General features: G+C 39.6%; 2 protein-coding genes across 8 annotated transcripts in view; one reads left to right on the top strand and one right to left on the bottom strand.

Annotated features, from left to right (window-relative positions):
- Window positions 1-1296: 1296 nt before the first annotated feature.
- rnf215 (ring finger protein 215) lies at window positions 1297-9205 on the bottom strand. 2 transcript variants are annotated; one of them, XM_046033719.1, is made up of 11 exons: window positions 9142-9205; window positions 8046-8266; window positions 6640-6792; window positions 6486-6557; window positions 6135-6220; window positions 5079-5133; window positions 4858-4962; window positions 4226-4342; window positions 2969-3112; window positions 2612-2714; window positions 1297-1776 (listed from the first exon to the last, which is right to left on the bottom strand). In XM_046033719.1, the coding sequence occupies exons 1-11, from the start codon at window positions 9188-9190 to the stop codon at window positions 1754-1756; spliced, it is 1128 nt and encodes a 375-aa protein (XP_045889675.1). In that variant the 5' UTR covers window positions 9191-9205; the 3' UTR covers window positions 1297-1753. The 2 variants fall into 2 exon arrangements, with proteins under 2 accessions (XP_045889675.1, XP_045889674.1); XM_046033718.1 differs by lacking the exon at window positions 9142-9205 and adding an exon at window positions 8862-8952.
- Window positions 8432-19056, top strand: part of LOC123959594 (SEC14-like protein 2) — a 22809-nt gene continuing 12184 nt past the window's right edge. The window contains exons 1-6 of one of the 6 annotated variants that reach the window (XM_046033714.1): window positions 8432-8634; window positions 10766-10821; window positions 12182-12257; window positions 16695-16738; window positions 18696-18758; window positions 18908-19045. In XM_046033714.1, coding sequence (XP_045889670.1) covers window positions 10768-10821; window positions 12182-12257; window positions 16695-16738; window positions 18696-18758; window positions 18908-19045 — 375 coding nt within the window. In that variant the 5' untranslated portion in view covers window positions 8432-8634; window positions 10766-10767. Of the gene's footprint in view, window positions 8682-10608; window positions 10822-12181; window positions 12258-16694; window positions 16739-18695; window positions 18759-18907; window positions 19046-19056 lie in introns of all 6 variants that reach the window. The other 5 variants (XM_046033711.1, XM_046033712.1, XM_046033710.1 and 2 more) reach the window with 5 other exon arrangements.

The raw sequence follows: 19056 nt of genomic DNA, 5'->3' as shown, positions 1-19056 counted from the left end.
AACAAATCTGTTTATTATTAAGATCCAGAGTGATCGATCTTTGACATCATCATCGTCAAATGGACAACATAGGAATAAAAGGAAGCAAGTGTTTTGGCATTAGCTGGAAGAACAATTGCTGACCTGATGATCAAGTCTGGATCAGCAGCAGGCTGTGTTTCTCTTGCTACTCATCCTGTATGAGTAGCTTGTGTGAAAGCTGCTTGCACATAATGTTCAAGTGTATGCATGTGATGTCATCCACCCAGTTCACACCACTGTTGTCCAGCCTTCGTAAAAAAAACAAACATTTAAAAAAACAAAATCAACTCTGTGACCATCTCATAATGATGCTGATGTGTTTGGAAGCACGTGCTGCACAGAGGGCCGTCGAGTCTCTCAGACTAGCTGTGGGGAAACCACCTACATGTTGCCGTGCACACGCCATTTTCTATGAAGAGAGCAGATCTATCAGAGCATTTTGTAACAAAGAAAAAGCAGGTGTAATTGCTTTTCAGAGGTGACATTTAAAAAAACTAAATAAATACAAGAACACTGTTTCTGACATCCTTCGAGTTTGAGTCATCGCTGACAAAATGCCAAAATCAATTACACTAGATTTGACTTTTTCCTTTCACAGTAGTATTTGTTGGAGATGATTCAGGGTACCGCTGCACAGTTGAAGTGGAAATTACACATCCAGCAGCCAATTAGCGTAGCTTAGCACAAAGACTGAAAGCAGGTGGAAACAGCCGGCCTGGCTCTATCCAAAGGTAACAAAGTCGGCCTACCAGAGGTGCTGGTAGGTGAACTATTGCTTTAGCTCTAAGGCAGTGACAGCTGTGTTAAGTACAAAATTGTAATTGCAAATGATAAGATTTACATGTGCAACTGGAGGAGGACACACCATGTTTTTCGCATGATGTTTGAGATGAGCCTACCTACATGTTTAACATTGTTTAAAATGGTGCAAACTAAATTAGTACTGCTACTGTAACTTACACAACTCAAGTATAAATCAGGAGGTGTGATTATGGTTTGGGTTTCTTTCACTCTGCAGTTTAGTCATAAGGCATGTTAAGGACAAGTGCAAACACTTATTCCACATCTGCAGCACAGTTACTTCTGGACTACAACTACAGAACCTCTAGGACTAACATCTAACAGTGAAGTACGAGTACAGACACTAGCTGAAATCAGTCATGTTTAACCTCTGTTACTCCACATCATTGGGACCTAAAGTGAACATTGACACTGGTCAGTCAATCAATATGTCCATGCTTAAAACCATAAAGCATTGAATGTCCACGCAGAAACAACTGAACCGCGAATACTCGCTCAGGTTATCAGTGTTTACTGATGAAAAGCCAAATGTATTGTTGCTCAGCACAAACAGAGCAGATGTTGTTTGTGTGGAGAGTTGCATTGACCACAAACATCCTCACCCTCAAGTCACAGTCAAATTGTACAGTAACATGATCCCAGGAAGAAGTACTGTTCACACACAACAGTACTGGTACAATACTTCATAGTATTGTGTTTATACTACCACCATATGTCCTGCTGAAAACACCCCGAATGTCAGACGTCAAATCTGACTGCTTCACAGTCCAGATGGCCGGCCAGCTGCTGTGAGAAGCTTATATCTTATCCCACAGTCTGCTGGAAGGAGGAGGCATGAGGTAAGTTTAAAAAAAACAAAAACAAAAAAAAGGGCTACTGGAGCGTCACAGAGGAAAAGACGAGACTTGATTCCCAGAGGCTGTGGTGACCTTTAACTGTCTTTGAAGACGCTGCCTGAAGAGGGTTAGAAAAGAGAACATCAATTAATAGATTAGTGGGTCAACAGAAAATTTATCAGGAGCAATTTTAATAATGGAATGTATATACATGAAAGCGAGAGGCAAACAGGAAACGAGGAAAGAGTATGATTTATCATTTTAATTTATTTTCTATAAACGTGCTGTCTTTTAAACTGTTCTAAAAGTATCTGACATTTTATGGAAATATTCATTAATCGAGAAATAATCAAAAGATTAATGAATGAAAACAACTGTTAGTTGCAATCCTATTTTGATTTCAATTTACCTGACTAAATAAAAATGAAAATGTTAGACTCAGGCTTTGATCGGCACATACTTAGTAAACAGAGTGTCTACTGCAGGTAGTTTTACGATTGATAGTAAAAAAAAATAAATAAATAAAAAAGTTCTGGGTCATTTAAAACGATATTAAAAACTTCATGTAAAGTTTTACATTCTCAAGCAATGATGTTACAGCTTATGGGCAACAGTTTACCTATGATAACTATTTGTATGAAAATTAGATAACTTAAAGTTACTTAATGTTGGTATAAACCATAGTTGTCGCCCCAAGCAGTTAGGGGTTCAGGGCCTTGCCCAAGGGCACCTTCGGCAGTGACCAGGAGGTGAAATGGCCTCTCCATCTACCAGTACACGCTCTATGTGACTGGTCCGTGCTGAACACGAACTGGTGAGCCGAGCCGAGCCGAGGTGTGGTCAGGGTTGAAAAAGGCTTAAGACACTGCTTTTCAGCCTGGTGTTAATTAACTCTCAAACATCATCAGATGAACAGTGCTGGGTATCCGCATGATGCTGTGACGTGAACTCACTGAGGATGCTGCGTTTGCACAGCGGACAGGTGTGCTGCAGCAGCAGCCAGGGGTCGACACAATCTCTGTGGTACTCATGAAGACACGGCAGCACCCGCAGACACTGGGACAACAGCAACACAATGCACCACCAGTTTATATCATTTCACTGCAGAATCACCTGACCTGCACATAGTCTATATGCCTCTAACTTTCCTTTAAATCTTAAAATAAGACTAAAGGTAGAGAAACCAACTGGCAGAATATACAGGTATGAGTATTTGTCACGTGATATGACTCATTGGGGTAAGTGAATCCAACCAGGGAGACGATACAGCTTTAATGTTAAAATCAGGGGGTGTAGGAGTGTTGGCTGACCTGGTTGTTGTTGAAAGGCTCCAGACAGACCGCACAGTTGTCAGTCTCTAACGGCTGGGACGGGTCACACCACGGTTTGGGCTGACGATACCTTTTGATCTTCAGGGCCGACATTCTCTTCAGGACGTCCTGTTTGGGAAGGAGCTGGCCAATACAGCACAGCAGAACATCATAACATGTTAGCAGAAAGACTTCAGCTCAGGGACACCTTGACTACACAGCAATACATGATGGAGGCGATACTTACAGGACAAGTTCTCCTTACAGAAGAAATGATCTGGCTAGAACATTTTAATGAAGATGTACCAAGATTTAACCACCTGAACCCCGGTGTTCCACTTTCCTTTCAAAGACTGCAACTTATCTGCTTATTCCAACACTTCACTGAAGCACAGTTACAAACACTGAAATATTTAGTTCAACCTGAAGTACAAGTACCTTTGTTTTGCAATTGTTTGTGTTTGGCCGTCTGCACTACACGAGTTTGTAATGACCTAAAGAGTGCATACAGTGGCTCAGATCTCCTTAATATTTGTCTAAGAGAAGAAAAGCATGTTGACAAACCAAGCTTCAGTAAACTGTAAATGTAACTATGTAGCGTTATGCATCTAGTAATTTCATATTTATTTCTGAAAAATAACATTTTATAAAAATGTGTATATACTACTAATGATAAAACAGCAGCGAGTGCATAATGTTCTAATTAATTTTCAATTCTAATTAAACTAGCTGAAACTCTACGACCAGTATGTAAAAGTAGCAACACCAGAATGTAGAAATACTTCACAAGTAAAAGTGCAACAGTCTAAGCATCAAAATATACATATATATACACATCATATTATTGGATGATAGTTATTGATGCATTAATGTGACTATCACTGTTGCAGCTGGTAAAGTTGGAGCTAATTTTAATTACTTTATATACCCCTGGGTAGCTTGTCAATTTCCCTATGGGTTCAACAAAGTCTTATCTTAACATGTAATAATAATACATTGTAATGTATTTGTTGGTGTTCTTTTTTATTTTATTAATCTGCAAAGTTACTTGTAACTTAAGTTATCAGATACATTTGGAGCAAAAAGAACAGTGTTTGCCTCTGAATTGTACTGGAGTAAAAGTATCAAGTAGCACAAACCTCAAAATGGTACGCAGTTAAGAAAAACAAAACTGCAGTATAAAAATGCCAAAGATATGTTTGTACACGTGTAAAACTGTAAAGCTGTGATAATACCAGCAGTAAAGACAGACTGTACCTCTAAGTCGTCGTTCAGCTGGTGGTCCTGGTACTGCCAGCGAGCCTGAACGATGACTCCAGTGCTGATGATAAGTGCCACCAGGAGGACAGTGTCCCACAGCTGCTGCAGGTACTTCTACAAACATACAGAGAAGAGCAACATCACTTTACCATCTGGCTCTTTTATAGGTCTCACTTAAATAACATGCTGTTTATGAGACTAGTATACTGTAGTGAGTGAAACTACATTTGCACGGAAAACTCTGTTTTGTATATATGTGATTTATGTTTTAAATACTGATAAATTACCCAATTTGAATAATAATAGTGGATGTTTTGTATGTTTATAGCTGAAAGGGTTATTTTGAGAGAATGGAGAGTGGGCTACAGAGGTCTGGTGAGCTCACTTCATTTTCAAACTTTCAAACACAACTGCCACTGACTCAAGTTACTCACTTAAGGCAATTTATCAGGCTTCATGCAGCTCCCTCTGGAGACACAAAAGGCTTTATAGAACTTTTTTTTTTTTCACGTGTGCAGTGGTACTAACACCTGTGAACAGACTTGTGTAATGTAAAAATCGGTGGATTAGTCCAACAGCAGCTAAAACATGTTAACGAGGCCGATGATGTGTTCGTCCTGCTCCCCCACCTGGACCTGAGAGTTTGTCTCTCCCGTGCAGATGACCCCCTGCCACTCTCCGTAGCGCCCTCCTCTCGACCGGCCGCAGCTGGACCACAGCGTGAGCGTGGCTCCCTGCCCGAACACACAGCAGCATGCGCTCACTGTCAGCTCAGCCTGTCATCTGTTCACTCACCACTGGAGGGTGTTCACAACTGAGAAAAACACTGTTGATAGATTGAGGAGCTCACCAGGTTGTCCTGCAGGATCGTCTTGTATGTGATTTTTGCTGTCGCTTGAAGACCCCTGTGGAGAGAGCCAAATGTCATTTAGATCCTCCATCACTGCATTCACATACACTAACCTGCTGACTGACCAGATGAAGGTAACAAGAAAACATCTTAAAGCCACAAAACATTGCAGGGATTTTGTGGTGTTATTGGTTTTCACACATTAATTGATCTACTGAGTAATTTAGTGTAACAGGAAACTTCTTTTGGCCCCTGTACATAATCAATACACAGAAAAATGAATATCAGACTAAGGTGAATCCCCCATTGTGACCCTGGGCAAGACACTTAACTCCTAATTGCTCCAGAGGCGTGCGACCTCTGACACGTATAGCAATTGTAAGTCGCTTTGGATAAAAGCGTCAGCTAAATGAATACATAAATGTCAGTAATCACCATGTAAAGCAGCTTTACACCTTGGTTAATATTTATACTGCATATGTACTGTGCATGTCTTCTTGTTTTTTGTACTGTACTGTTTTTGTAATCCCAGATCAATACTCTTTTTATTTTGCTGAGTACATATGTATGTATATGTCTACAAAAAACATTTTGATTACATTTACCTAAATAAACGTTTTCGTCATCAGTGATCAAAGCTGTCTCAACACAGATAGCTGCGTAGGAGTTTACAAACAATATAAAAATTAACAATTTTACCATTTAAAGCAGGATAGATCACATTGAAGATTAAGTAAACAAGAACAAGAATCTAACTGAATAAAGCTGACTTTCTGAACTTAATACGGATACAATTCAAAAAGTATTGAGGTTCTATATAGTACAGTTGTATAGGTGAAAGCTGAAATATTGCCCGAAACTGGTTATAGCTGAGTTAGTAGTGTAGATTAGTCCTATACGACAGCCTCAAACGGAGTAACCACATGACATGTCGTATTAAATTATGTAAGTCATAAAAACAATTTGTATTAATTTGTATTTTGTTGCTTTTTTATCAGCGGTGTGAGAGAAAGGGCCATGTGAAATATCCGTAATAAATAATGAGGTGTTCTGTACCTGAGCAGAGCTCCGATCAGCTTGGTGACATTTTCAGATGTCTGGATCACAATGATGGGCTTGGACAGCACCTGAGACAGATCCATCTACAACAGAAAGAGGCAGACTTTCAAGCTTAAATTTTCAGCCTGGACCTCAGGCTTTTCTACAAATTTCCCAAAATATGGTTCAAGCCAAAATCCATAACAATAAACTCTTCTTGATAGAGCGCCTTGAATTGCTTGTTCTGATGTCTACCTTCCCACGTACATTGCTTATCGATTAATGAAAAAACACACACAAAGACACGCGCACAATAAAAATAAAAACAGCAGCAGGTTGAAAACAGTTGGAGAGTTTGTGCAGATTTACCTCTCTGACGGTGTTTTGGTTGAGAGCCAGAATGATCAGCGCTGACGCTCCAAGGACCAAAGCTCGCTTCATCTTTAACAGGAAGGATGCAGTTTAAGTGCATACCAGCATGAATCAAAGGTACAACAGATTCATAGCAAATTGAAATCCTTACTTTATTGACCATTGCATCAGCAAAGGACTCTTGATTTCCGGTGGAGGCTTTGCTGTCGTCCATCTCCACAGGCACTACCCCGATCCACAGCTCCTGCTCTTTGGTGTTGTCCTCGCCTTTTCCTCCGCTCACCTGTGTCTCCTCATCCTGAACCTGAGGACAGAAACCAGGCTGAAAGTTTGCACTGGAAACTCTAATACTGTCAGACGTAAGCAGACGCACTGGTTAAGATGCGGTGCTCAGGATCTCCTCCGTAGGGGCTGCTCCAGGAAGGCAAGAAGTGCACTTTTTCAACCCACATCTGCAACCCCCATTTCAAACAAAACCATTTAAATTCACTCCATTTAATCAAAAACTAATTCAAGCCTGCTGCTCAGCCTATAAATAAACTCTGACAGTGTAAATTATTCTACTGAAAATAACACTGTATTTTATACCTTATATCTCACATTCCTGTTTACTGCCTACTGTCAATCATGGTTTTTGCATGCAGATGTAAATTTAATGTAATATTCGCAGAGGTTTTTTTCTAAAATGTTTGACAGAATGTATTTAAATCACAGCCACTAATTGTTTATACGGGTTACATCCATCATGTTGTTGATTCCTTGAAAACATTCATCGCTTTGTGCTCTGGTTACTTATTTGCAGATTTTAGACTAAATGATTCATCTATTCATTAAACAAATACTGTTAATGACAATAATCGTTATTTGCAGCCCGGTGCTCTGTTGTAGTCTCTTGCAATCTTAACAGTCCATAACTGTTGAAGAAATATTGTGAGCCAGGTGTGATGAAGAAGTTTCGAGAGACTGATGAAGACAATATATATGCATGGTTTATTGAGCCCGGGTGAGGAGATACAGTGCCAGCATACAACATGTGAACACAGCAAATGCCAACACCAAATCTGAAGCATAAAACTTCCCCTAGAGCCTGTAGGTTTAACCTCTGTAGGTCATCTTGAACTGGCCTTAACCTAGAACAACAAATCTATCTGATGTTTAGACTCCAATGCTACATCATATTTGAATCTATTACTACCCATGACCATGAGTTGTACATTAATCTGTGGAGCCAGTAACTTCTTGTAAACATTCTTGTAAGACTGAACCATGCCAGATCTCCAGAGAACGCTTATGTCTGCGAGCCAACGCCTCAGGTGCTGTCTCTACCATATCAGTGTAATCGTGGTCTCTCTAATTGTAATATAAGGACACATACATGAATGAAATAACTAGAGCTGGAAGGTCAGTGAACACTTGTAGGGTCACCTAATGACTCCAAGCTAGACATGTCTTACTTTTCACCGTTACATCAATTAAGCCCCTTAAATTGCATTGTTGTTTATAACATTAACAACAGTGCAGTTTTGACCATAAATTCCTCCCCTCTGAGCCACTCACCAGGACCAGCTCTCCCTCCAGCTCTTCTCGGTCCTCGTCCTGGTGCTCCGAGGTCCCGCTGACCCTGCTGGACTCCACCACCTCCCCCTGGAGCAGAGCGCTGACACCGGGCCGCTGCTCCAGGAAAACCTCCACCAGAGCGACCTCCTCCCCGGCGACCAGCAGCTCCGGCCACCGCAGCAGCAGCGGTAACGTTACCCAGAAACAGCCCCAGCTGCGAGCTGAAGCCATGGCCCGAACAACAGAGAGAAATTACAGCTGAAAATTTTTATAAATACAAAAATGTGATCAACTGTCACCCATTGTTTTGGAGAACCTGCTAGCGTTTTGATCGCTAGTTAGCCAGACTCCTCCGAAGAATGTAAACAAGCGCTGACAGCTTCCGGCTCCGACCGGAAAAAGCGGGAGGGTTATTATCTTGTTCATTATTATCAAGGCTGCCAACCTGCAGGGAAGGTAGTTTTAGCTAAGTACACACTACTAAGATGAAAAACAATCAGCTTTAGCGTTCAGTGCGCTGTTCTTCCGTTAACTTAGTTACAGTGTTTCGACAGTTGTGTTTTGTACAACCAGAGAAAATTGTAGCAACGTGAGTACATCTCCAGACTTCCTTCTTCGCTTTAAGGCTACCCCGCTGTAAGTACTGAGTCAGACCGCTGTTTCACGTCTATTAACGCGGTGACTAATTAAATATCATACATTTTTTTCTGAGTGAGCTCTGAAAACGAATAATCAAGCAACGTGTACCTGCTCCATTGTGCGCAAATCAACTATTTTTTGGGATATTTTGCTAGACTGTTAAAGTATGAGTCTTACAGAGAAGCACTCGTAGCTGATGGGAATAATTCAATCGCGGAATCAAACCAAATGTTTTCATTCTTATTGTGGTATGTGCGTATTTTTCAGGTTTTCGCATTATATAATATATAGAATATAGAATAGATATAGAATATTTTATTTATTTTTAAAAAATAGATGTAAATACGAGTCAATAAGATTAAATCAAGCATTTGACCATATTGTACGAGTTCTGGATGTGAAAGTTTTTTTAAATAGTTGATTTGTGCCTTCTCACATTCTCAAGTGCTCGACTCACTGCTCGACTGCTGGCCATCAAAACTTGCTGTGTTACATCTGTCCTGCATCCTCTCAAATCCGCACTTGATTCGCCAAATGCTTTTGAATTTGTTTTATGCTCATAGTTGTGCCATTCCCCTTTTCCAAGCCAGCATCTATTACGCTAGCCTCAGCTCTACAATGTATTCTTTCTTTCTGGAAAGATATGATACTGGCAGGGCTGAGTAATACGTCAAAATAATTGTTTATTGATATTGTGCTGATATCACATTATCAAATCAATCTACAAATGTTGTTCAACTAGGCCCTTGTCAAAAACAGGATTAGGTAAACAACATTAAAATGTTGTTTGATATATATAGCCTGTATATGAAGAGTTTGTCCCATGTAAAGTAGGGCTGGACAGTAAAACAATAACAATAATTATCGCAATATAATTTTTTTCAATAACAATATAACAAATGTTCAATAAATATTCAATAAATGTTTGATTTTATTCACTTGAATCATACACGAATTAGGAGTTAATTTTTTATTAAGATGGTTATTTTCTTGAGGAAAAAGGACTGAAAGAAAGCATTTACTTAATTTTACTCATGCATATGTGTTGAAAAAGATTTTATCATAATTGTTTTGAATGTTCCACCTCAGATTTGTGAAGTGATCCACTGTTTGGCATCAAGTGTTGACCATAAAGACGAGCTTAGACCACAATTAACCATCAGGTTTCTTCAACTTTCCCTCAGTAGCAGAAATCAGCCTTTAAACTCAAAAGAAATAAAGATTTGATACTTATCGTGATAATTATCGATATGGAAAAATGAGAAACTTTTTATCTTGATAACATTTTTGGCAATATCGTCCAGCCCTAATGCAATGCATAATAGGGGAACATATAAGCCTATAGCTGTTCAATGCTTTTTAACATGAGTGATTATTTTATTTGTGATTTTGTACACATTTGGTACATTTTGCCTTGACCTATATCTATATACATTGAAAAATATCTTTATTATTAGTGCGATAATGATTTTAATTGCATCGCCCATCCCTACACAATCGTTATATAGGCATAATACTAAAGTTATATATGCTGTCAAAACGTCACGTGAGCTGTAGGTTACATGTTTGAATACTAACATAAAACAAAGTTGTTTCTCTGTTAAAATAACTGTTAACATTTTATTGAGTAGTAGTGTTAGTAGATTCCCATATAATATTGACACAGTAGTGCCCCGTTGTTTTCCAGAAGTATTGGTTAAAGTAACCCAGTCTGAAAAACTACAAATGCTAGTGAAGCTGCTAGCTTGGAGATGGGGCGGGGTTTCTCCTCTCTGTACTTCCTCCTTCTCATCGCGAGTAATCATCCTGTCATTTCTATCGTCTTTGGCCGAGTCAGCCGGTTGGACTGGTCTCTGTCAGGCGGTGAGACTCGTGTTTACATTTTTTCCTCCATCTCCTGACCGTTTTCTTTTTTCACCTGCAGCCACCTGATAGCGAGGATAACGGGGTAGGGCAGCCGTGAACGAGCGTCACGGAGAGGCGTCACAGACTGTGCTAACACGGTGACGGCGCTGACTGTCGGTCTGTTTATCTGACTTTGAAGGAGCTGGGTGTCTTTATCTTGCATCTTCTGTCCGCAGACATGAGCGGAATAGTAGGAGACCTCAGTCCTAAACAGGCGGAAGCACTGGAGCAGGTAAGTTTTTTATTATTATTAATAATAATAATAATTGTCCCTGCGTAGTGACAATATCGTGCTTTTTAGCATCTCTTTCTATAACTGTTATATCATAAGTCTGGTAGGCTTCCATTTTCTAAGAAGCCACCTTTAATTAAGGCTCTATAAACTGCAGCTAATTGCATTCTGAATGTTTTTTTACTAATATTTTATAGATCAGTTATAAGCCATTACATAACTGTCATAGGGCTGCAACTTTAACAGTTAGCCTATTTTCATTATAAATGTATCTGCGGATTGTTTTCTCCATTAATCGATTAATCATTTTGTCTGGATCGTTCACTTCCACATCATTTCATATTAGGTTGTAAATAGTTATAGGTTCGCTGTGATTCATTATAATAGACGAGTAGTTGAAATTAAAGGGAAGTGTGTTAGCTGTTTGTTTAGATAAGGGGAATGACACCATATGGCCAAAAGTGGGAAAACAATGATTCTGTATTTTAGACAATAGTGCATGACACCAGTTTGGGAAAGGGTTTCACCTGTTTCAACATGACCCCCCCCCCCCCCTACACAAAGCCAAGTCCATAAAGAAAGGGTTTGTTTCCGGTTTGGTGTGGAAGAGCTTGACTAGTGGCTATTAACTAGCTGTTATATCAGCAGCTTAAAACCCATGGTTTTAGAAGGATTGTGTAAGTCAAGGTTTTTCAGCAAACACGACAAATTAACTGGTTGCAGCTCAAGTTTGTTATAATTGCTGGTTTTCTTTGTCTTCTATTACAATAAACTGAATATATCTTAGTAATGTCTAAGATTGTATAAGACAAATGATTAATCAGTTATTCAAGAAAAAAAGGCATTTTGCAGCCCTTATTGCTTAACTGTCAACATACTGATTTCTCCCTGCGATGGACTGGCGGCCTGTCCAGGGTGTACCCCGCCTTGCGCCCGATGTCAGCTGGGATTGGCTCCAGCCCCCCGCGACCCTGTACGCAGGATAAGCGGTTGACGATGGATGGATGGATGGACACTGATTTCTGGTGTCCACATACTTTTGGCCATGTATTGTAGACTTTGGTCTTCATGACTGTTTTTCTACCCATGCAAGAACTGTTCACGGGGATTCATTGCTGAACATTGCCATTAAAGTATGTAGTGACAAGGTCACAAGTTTTCAGTAGTATTAGTACATGAAACCTCCTAATATGAAATGAATAAGTGAAAGTGAAAAGTTTTAAATAAGAAAAATACCTTTATCTCCAAGGTCAGACTGTAAAGGTTTTCCTGAAAGTCACTTTCTGGTATTGAATCCTCTTTGCAGCTGATATGCAAAACTCAAAAGTCTGGTTTTGTTCTGTCTTTCCTCTGGCTACAGTTTCGAGAGAGGATACAAGACATTCTTCCTCAACTTCCTGCACAGCATGACCACTTCCTCTTACGCTGGCTCAGAGGTCAGTTGAAAATCATGATGCACCTGCTTCTTTTCCCTGACCACAGCTTGCACTCACAGAAAAAGCAAAACTTCTCACGTAATCCCGCTCGTCTGTGGTATTGTGGTGTGGATAATTTGCCTTGTATTCCTGTGGGAAAATCTGTCTGTGCCATCGTACATTGTGCAGTAAGTAGAACTTGCACTGGTTTATTACATGAAAGGACATGATGCAACACGTGTAAACAGCCCTTTTTGTGGTGGTTGAGAAAGACACTTACATGGTTTTTATGCCTGAACATGATGCTCTAACCACTACTGAAAAATCTGACTCCCAGTATGCTGAGGCAGTGAATTCAGTTTCCTCAAAAACGGCCATAGAAGGTAAAAAGTATTCAACAGAAATAATATTTGCTCTTACCTTCTGTAGGTGGTAATGTTAGTTAAAAATGCTTTTGTATGGGATTACGTGCATTAATCATCTATAAACTCATGGAGTTTTGGTCGTAAGTTGCAAGGAAGCGTCTCATAATGTGCAGGTGTCAATTTTAGCAAAAACTTACACGCAGTAAAATTAATTAATCATTTTTAATTGAATAATCCATCTATACATTTTCTGCCGGTTATCAAGGTTCAGGTCGCATTAACATAATTAGTTATATTAATAGGAATTATTGGTAAAAACTGTCTGGAGGTACTGAAAAAATTTTATATAATAATGAACAATTATAGACCTTATCATCCCTGCTGGTTTTTCATCATACTTTCATACTCTGGTAATTACGGGCCATAAAACTAGGTCTTAAAAAGTCTTACATGTAACTTGGTGAAGCTGGTTGAGGTTACACCCTGAGACCATAGAGGAAATGGGAAGCAGTGATTAAAGGAGGCCTTGTGCTGATTAGTTCTGGAGCAGAGGTTTAGCAATGTGTGTATCAGGCTAATCCAGGGCTAATCGCATTAAAGTGCACTACGCGATGGACGACAGCCCGTCTGCCAGGAGACACTCTGCTGCTGTGTTTCTGTTGCTCTCCAGGGTTCAAGTTCCCTGCAAGTTTCCTCCAAAAATCGTTTCATAACCAGAATTCACAGTAGCAGTGAAGGCGTACGGTTCTCTTCAATTCAGTCTTAATAATTGAGCGTAGCGGTTTTGAACGGCTCTCAGAAGGGTCAGCGTCACAGCTCCACACACAGACAATGAGGGTCTGTTTGGCTGATGTACGCTCTGAAAGATTCAAGTTATTTCCCTTCCAACATGAACGTAAAGATGAATCCCATTCAAGCTGTGGGAACAACTCAGTCCAGTTCATTGATTTAAAGCAAATAGCCTGAGGTGGCACACTGTGAGCGCTGATTGAATGATTGAACTTAAAATAATCTATCAAAGCAAATCTGGATCTGAACCCAGTTGCAGTTGAGCCCTACTGAGTGGATGTTCTCTTTCATCAAGAAATGTAAAATCCACCACTTCTTGTGTAATAACTGCTTTTTGTCCATGAAGAAATTGCTTTTTAAACAGCAAATGTTAAAGGTTTCAGGAAACTTTGAACTGCTTTTGGAATAGCTGGCATTAGAGAGAAGCGTATCAGAAAACTATATAAACTATCACAGTTTTATGACCTTTATGCCCCAAATTAAACGGGACATAGATCTTTCTATTTGTCCTCACAAATAAACTAATAATATTTTTTCTTCCTTCCTGTTCCTGTGTTTTCTCATAATGTTGTTAGTGAAATAATGGATAGGAAAATGTTTAACTGTGAAGCAGATGCAGCCAGATGCTGCTTCTCCCATATGAAAGAAGATGAGTCCTGGACTAGAGGCCAATGACCTTCTCCTGCTCTCAGTGGAACAAACTAAACCAATGTTTTCTAAGTCGGCCCTCAGATGACTCACACTCCTCCAAGGAGTATGCAGTATTTATCTTTGAGGAGCTCCATCTGAAGAGATTAAAGAGCCAGGGTAAATGACAGCAGTTCGGTTAGTGACTTTATCCTGGCATATCAGTCGTTCTGGAGTTGAGGTGAAGATGAGTATTAAAGTACAAAGGACAAAGTATTATACTGTAGTGTCCTTTTTGTACCAGAGTTCAGTGAACTAGACTGTTGTAAGAGGAGCCTCTTCTCAATACCACTGAAGTCTAGTTTTAAACACAAGACATTGGTTTTTATGCATCATAGTCACATGCATACATTTTGACTCTGACATGTCTTAGTCTTGAATTTTGTGATGACAAATTAGTTGTTCCTTTTTTTGACTTTGGATTTTATTCTCTCCAGAGCTATTAAGGGATTTTAGCACTTCTTTAGCTACCCAGGGGGCATAACAAAATGCAATTTGTCTTTTTTATGTTTCGTTTACAAATGACAAATGGCATCAAAATCATAAGAATATATATATATATGTATCTTAACAATTTTCCCTTCCTTTAAAGTTTGTATTTCTTGAAAAGTTCGAAACCTAGGCCACAACATGGTCATAAAGTGCACTGTCCGTCCAAGTTTCATCAAACTTGGAACAGTGCTGTGTGAGATAATGGCACCTTGTTAAATGTTATCAGATACTGAGCTTAATGAATTGTCCTCGTACCAGGTACATTATGAACCTGTGTCACAGCTTAAGATAACAGTATTTAAGATCATCAAATATCTGCACTTGGACAGTGATCTGAGGAGGAACAATGGGTCTGATGTGGCCTTAAAAACAAAGAAATGTCTGTCTCACACCTTCAGATTAACATCATCCTGCATTCTCTAGTCAGGCAAAACCTCATTATAGTAGGATTTGTTAATAAGCAGCAGGTGATCCATCCACCCATCCACTCATCCACTCATCCATCCATCCACTCATCCACTCATCCACCCATCCACCCATCCATCCAATGCTCTGTTTATTATTAGTTAAAGGTTTAAAACTTGCAAAACCACTGTTTTCATCCAGGAAGGTGTGGTGATTGGAGCATAACACTTATTACTGGCTAAAAATAATACACGGCCTGGTCGCCTGCCAGAATCTGCTTTGTGCTTTTCGTAATTTTAAGTCACTGGTGCCCTCCATGTCCTAGATAAGGTGCCAGAATGGAGCATTAGGTTCAGTGAGCGTAATCCTCTGCTGGAGTAAGTTGTAAGTCTCACTTCACAGCAACATCGTTGTTGTTGTGCTTTTCTTTCCACCGGACTGTCCGCTGCAGAGATAATCACCTTAGATGGAGTATTAGACAGTGGACTGTGTGTCAACTCTGTTCTGGATCAGTTATTCTGACACAGTGGTATTAATACTGACGGTGTTGGGGAATTGGAGGTCTTTTGAATGTTATACGTTTACATAAGGAACATTTTAAAATTTAAGAGATTCTTTTAAATGATTATTCTTGGTATTTTTAGCATTTCCTAAAATTGTGTCCCCCTTGTGTCATTTGTGGATGGAGAACTGCATTTAATTGTAGGCATTTTTTTTTCACAGGACCACATTTTAGTAATCTACTGGTTGTTTCCACTGACACCTCTTCTGTTGGTTATCTAAGTATTTTATATAATGATTTTTACTCTAATTGGCAAAAGGAACAAGGATGCTGGAACTAGTGCTTCAAACAAAACTAGACAGCATCGTAGGTCTGAAACGATTCATTGATTAATTCGATTACTAAAAAGCATTGACGCAAATTCTCTGTTTTGATGCTTTGTTTAATCCATATAACCATACAGCACACTGTTTCGCACGGACATTTATTACTGTTGCATTCGCGCTTACGCTGTGAAAACAATCTGATTATGATGGCACTGTTTGCAAAGTAGAGGCAGAGAGAGAAAATAGCGAGGGACGAAGAAGAAAGTGTCCAAAGTCTGGGATTATTTCAAGCTAAAGAAAACAACAACTCTGTAATGTTACAGTCCGTCCACCGTAAAACAAAACTTATGTTGCCTCGGCAACAACACGACGGCACCTGATCAGAAAGGACCCGGTGTCTCATCAAGTCCACAAAGCAGACCACAGACAATGTAACAGCAACAACAACTTTAGCATTTAACTGAAACCATCATTGATTGATGAGTTGAAGGCTATCAAAAGTAAGCCGCAATCCTCATCTGTAAATGTGTAAACGTGCATTTGTTGTTCTCCGCATTGTTTGGTCGTGAGTTTGGGTTATAAGGTCACAGTCATTAGTTAACCCTCCCTCCATTTTTTTATCCTAATATAAAGCACTTTGTACGTTCTGTTTTGAAAAGTGCTGTAAAAATTAATTTTGCTTTCTTTCTTTACCAAATATATTCTAAGATAATATGTGTAAATATATATATATATATATATATAGTATATAGAATATATTATAATAGCAATGTAGTATGTTGGTGGAATCCCATTCTAATTGTCCCTCTCTGCATTCTGGTTAAAGACCATTTAGCATTTATGGACTGTGGATGCCTGTATATATCATTTTGCTTTCCTTTCTCTTTTTCAGCACGAAACTTTAATGTCCAGAAGTCTGAGGCCATGCTGCGAAAGGTAACAGCTTCTCTGTTGAGAAAGACAGGACAGTTTTACAGTACAGCGTGTGACACTCTCGTAGAAATGCAATACAGTACAAATCATGTACCAAAGTGAAAGCCGAGGTACAGCCACAAAGCCTCTCTTTCAGTGAGTTGTATGTGAATGTGCAGTTAGCACCAGCACAGACTATCAGGCTCTCAGGAGTGGCTGCAGATTAGAGAGGAGCTGTGTTGTAATGGTTCTCTGTGGAGATACTGAGTCATCACCGCAACCTGCGGAGAAAAGATATAGATAAAAGGGATTAAATTAGAACTTAAGATGACATAATAAGATTTACAGCCACCTAACTTGACGCTAGACAACGTTGGAGAAACAAGCAAGAGACAACTAGATTTTGAAAGTAACTGAAAACGTCTCACCCCTTGCCTTCAGGCTTCTCTCCAAAGCCACTCCCCCAGAACACATTTTCATGCACAATGCTGTAAAGTAATTATGCTTTAAAAAAATAGACGTGTTAATAGATTTTTTTCTTTTTTCTTTATTATGAACAAAATGCAAAGTGAGTGAACAGAAGAAAAATCTGTATTAAAAGTCAATATTTGGTGTGACTATCCTTTTTTACCTGCAAAATAGCATCAATTCTTCTTCTGCACTTTTGTAGGCATATTGTCTGGTGTATGATTAAAGAATGATGCTAAACAGGTACTAATGATCATTAAGTTGAAACAGAAACAGTTGTGTTGGAGGACAACAACTGGGTGAGGAACAGCCAAACTCAGCTAACAAGGTGAAGTTGCTGAAGACAGTTTAGTGTCAAACGTCACACACCATGGCAAGACTGAGCACAGCTACAAGACACAAGTTATACTCCATCAGCAAGGCCTCTCCCAGGCAGAAATTTAAAGGCAGACAGGGATTTCCAGATGTGTCCAAGCTCTTTGCACAAAGAAACAGGCAACGCTGGTCGGCCAAAGAAACTTACTGCGGCAGATGGAAGACAGGTCATGCTTACCTCCCTTAGCAATCGGAAGATGTGTATCAGATCAGAGCTGCAGAAAACAGTGGGACCCTGGTACACCCATCTACTGCCCGGAGAAGTTTGCTCAGAAGTCGTCTTTATGGAAGACTTGCGGTCAAAAAGCTCTCCGACATGGAAACAAGACCAAGCGACTGAACTATACATAGAAACATGGGAACTGGGGTGCAGAAAAATGGCAGTGGGTGGTCTGGACTGATGAGTCAAAATTTTAAATATTTAGCTGTAGCAGAAAGCAGGTTGTTCGCTGAAGGGCGGCACAAGAATGAGTGACTACAGGCAACAGTGAAGCATGGTGGAGGTTCCTTACAAGTTTGGAGCTGCATTTCTGCAAACAAAGTTGGGCATTTGGTCAGAATGAATGATCTCCTCTGAAAAGTACAGACACATATTCATCATGCAGTACTATCAGGGAGGCATCTGATTGGCCGAAAGATTTATTCTGCAGCATGACAATAACCCCACACATACAGTGAAAGTCATTAAGAACCATCTTCAGCGTAAAGGAGTCCCTGAAGTGATGGTATTTGAATTTCTTCTGTTAATTCACTTTGCATTTTGTTAATTTGTATCTATTGACATGTCTGTTTTTAAAAGCATTCTTACTTTACTGATTTTTTACACACCTGCCTAAAACCTTTGTGAGCCAATTTGAAACATTTCTTTTCCCTTTGTTGGTGTGTTTGAAAGCATGCGTTTGCTGTAGTGTGTACACGGAGGTACATAGTTGATCCCCTTCCTGCTGACGGGGCAGGTTTTACGTCATCTACTGTCTGAAATCTCCTAAGCCAGCTAAATCACTACATTGTGCTTGGACGGATCTGCCACTGTACAAGCTAGTCTTTCAACTCGAAGGTTTACAGTACTTACTGTATATTGTTAATCCTATGATTAATACTTTTGCTGAACTCAACATGCACCCATCTTTTCTTCCAGCATTTGGAGTTCAGGAAAATCATGAAAGTAGACACAATAATCACCGAATGGCGTCCTCCAGAGGTAAAAACTTTATAAACCTAATAAATTATAATCTACTGTAGATCCAGTGTACTTTTTCTCAAATTAACGTGTCATGCATTGTCTTCACAAATATTTCAGACTGATGAAAGCAGGTGTTGTTTGACATTTAAAATGACTGCTGTTTACAGGTGATAGAGAAGTATCTGTCAGGAGGGATGTGTGGTTATGACCGTGAGGGCAGTCCTGTCTGGTATGATGTCATTGGACCTGTGGATCCCAAAGGCCTCTTCCTGTCTGCCTCCAAGCAAGACTTCATCAAGTCCAAGATCAAAGACTG

Source organism: Micropterus dolomieu, linkage group LG21 (genome assembly GCF_021292245.1).
Source record: "Micropterus dolomieu isolate WLL.071019.BEF.003 ecotype Adirondacks linkage group LG21, ASM2129224v1, whole genome shotgun sequence".
Taxonomy (NCBI): domain Eukaryota; kingdom Metazoa; phylum Chordata; class Actinopteri; order Centrarchiformes; family Centrarchidae; genus Micropterus; species Micropterus dolomieu.
The sequence above is the reverse complement of the archived record's forward strand: the minus strand, read 5'-3'. Positions and strand labels throughout refer to the sequence as shown.

Coding starts and splice junctions, on each gene's coding strand:
- rnf215 (XM_046033718.1), bottom strand. CDS start 8,922: ATGAAAACATTTGGTTTGATTCCGCGATTGAATTATTCCCATCAGCTA. Junction 4,963..5,078: donor CGATCCTGCAGGACAACCTG/GTGAGCTCCTCA, acceptor GTGTTCGGGCAG/GGAGCCACGCTCACGCTGTG. Junction 2,715..2,968: donor AGCCTTTCAACAACAACCAG/GTCAGCCAACAC, acceptor CTGTTGTCCCAG/TGTCTGCGGGTGCTGCCGTG.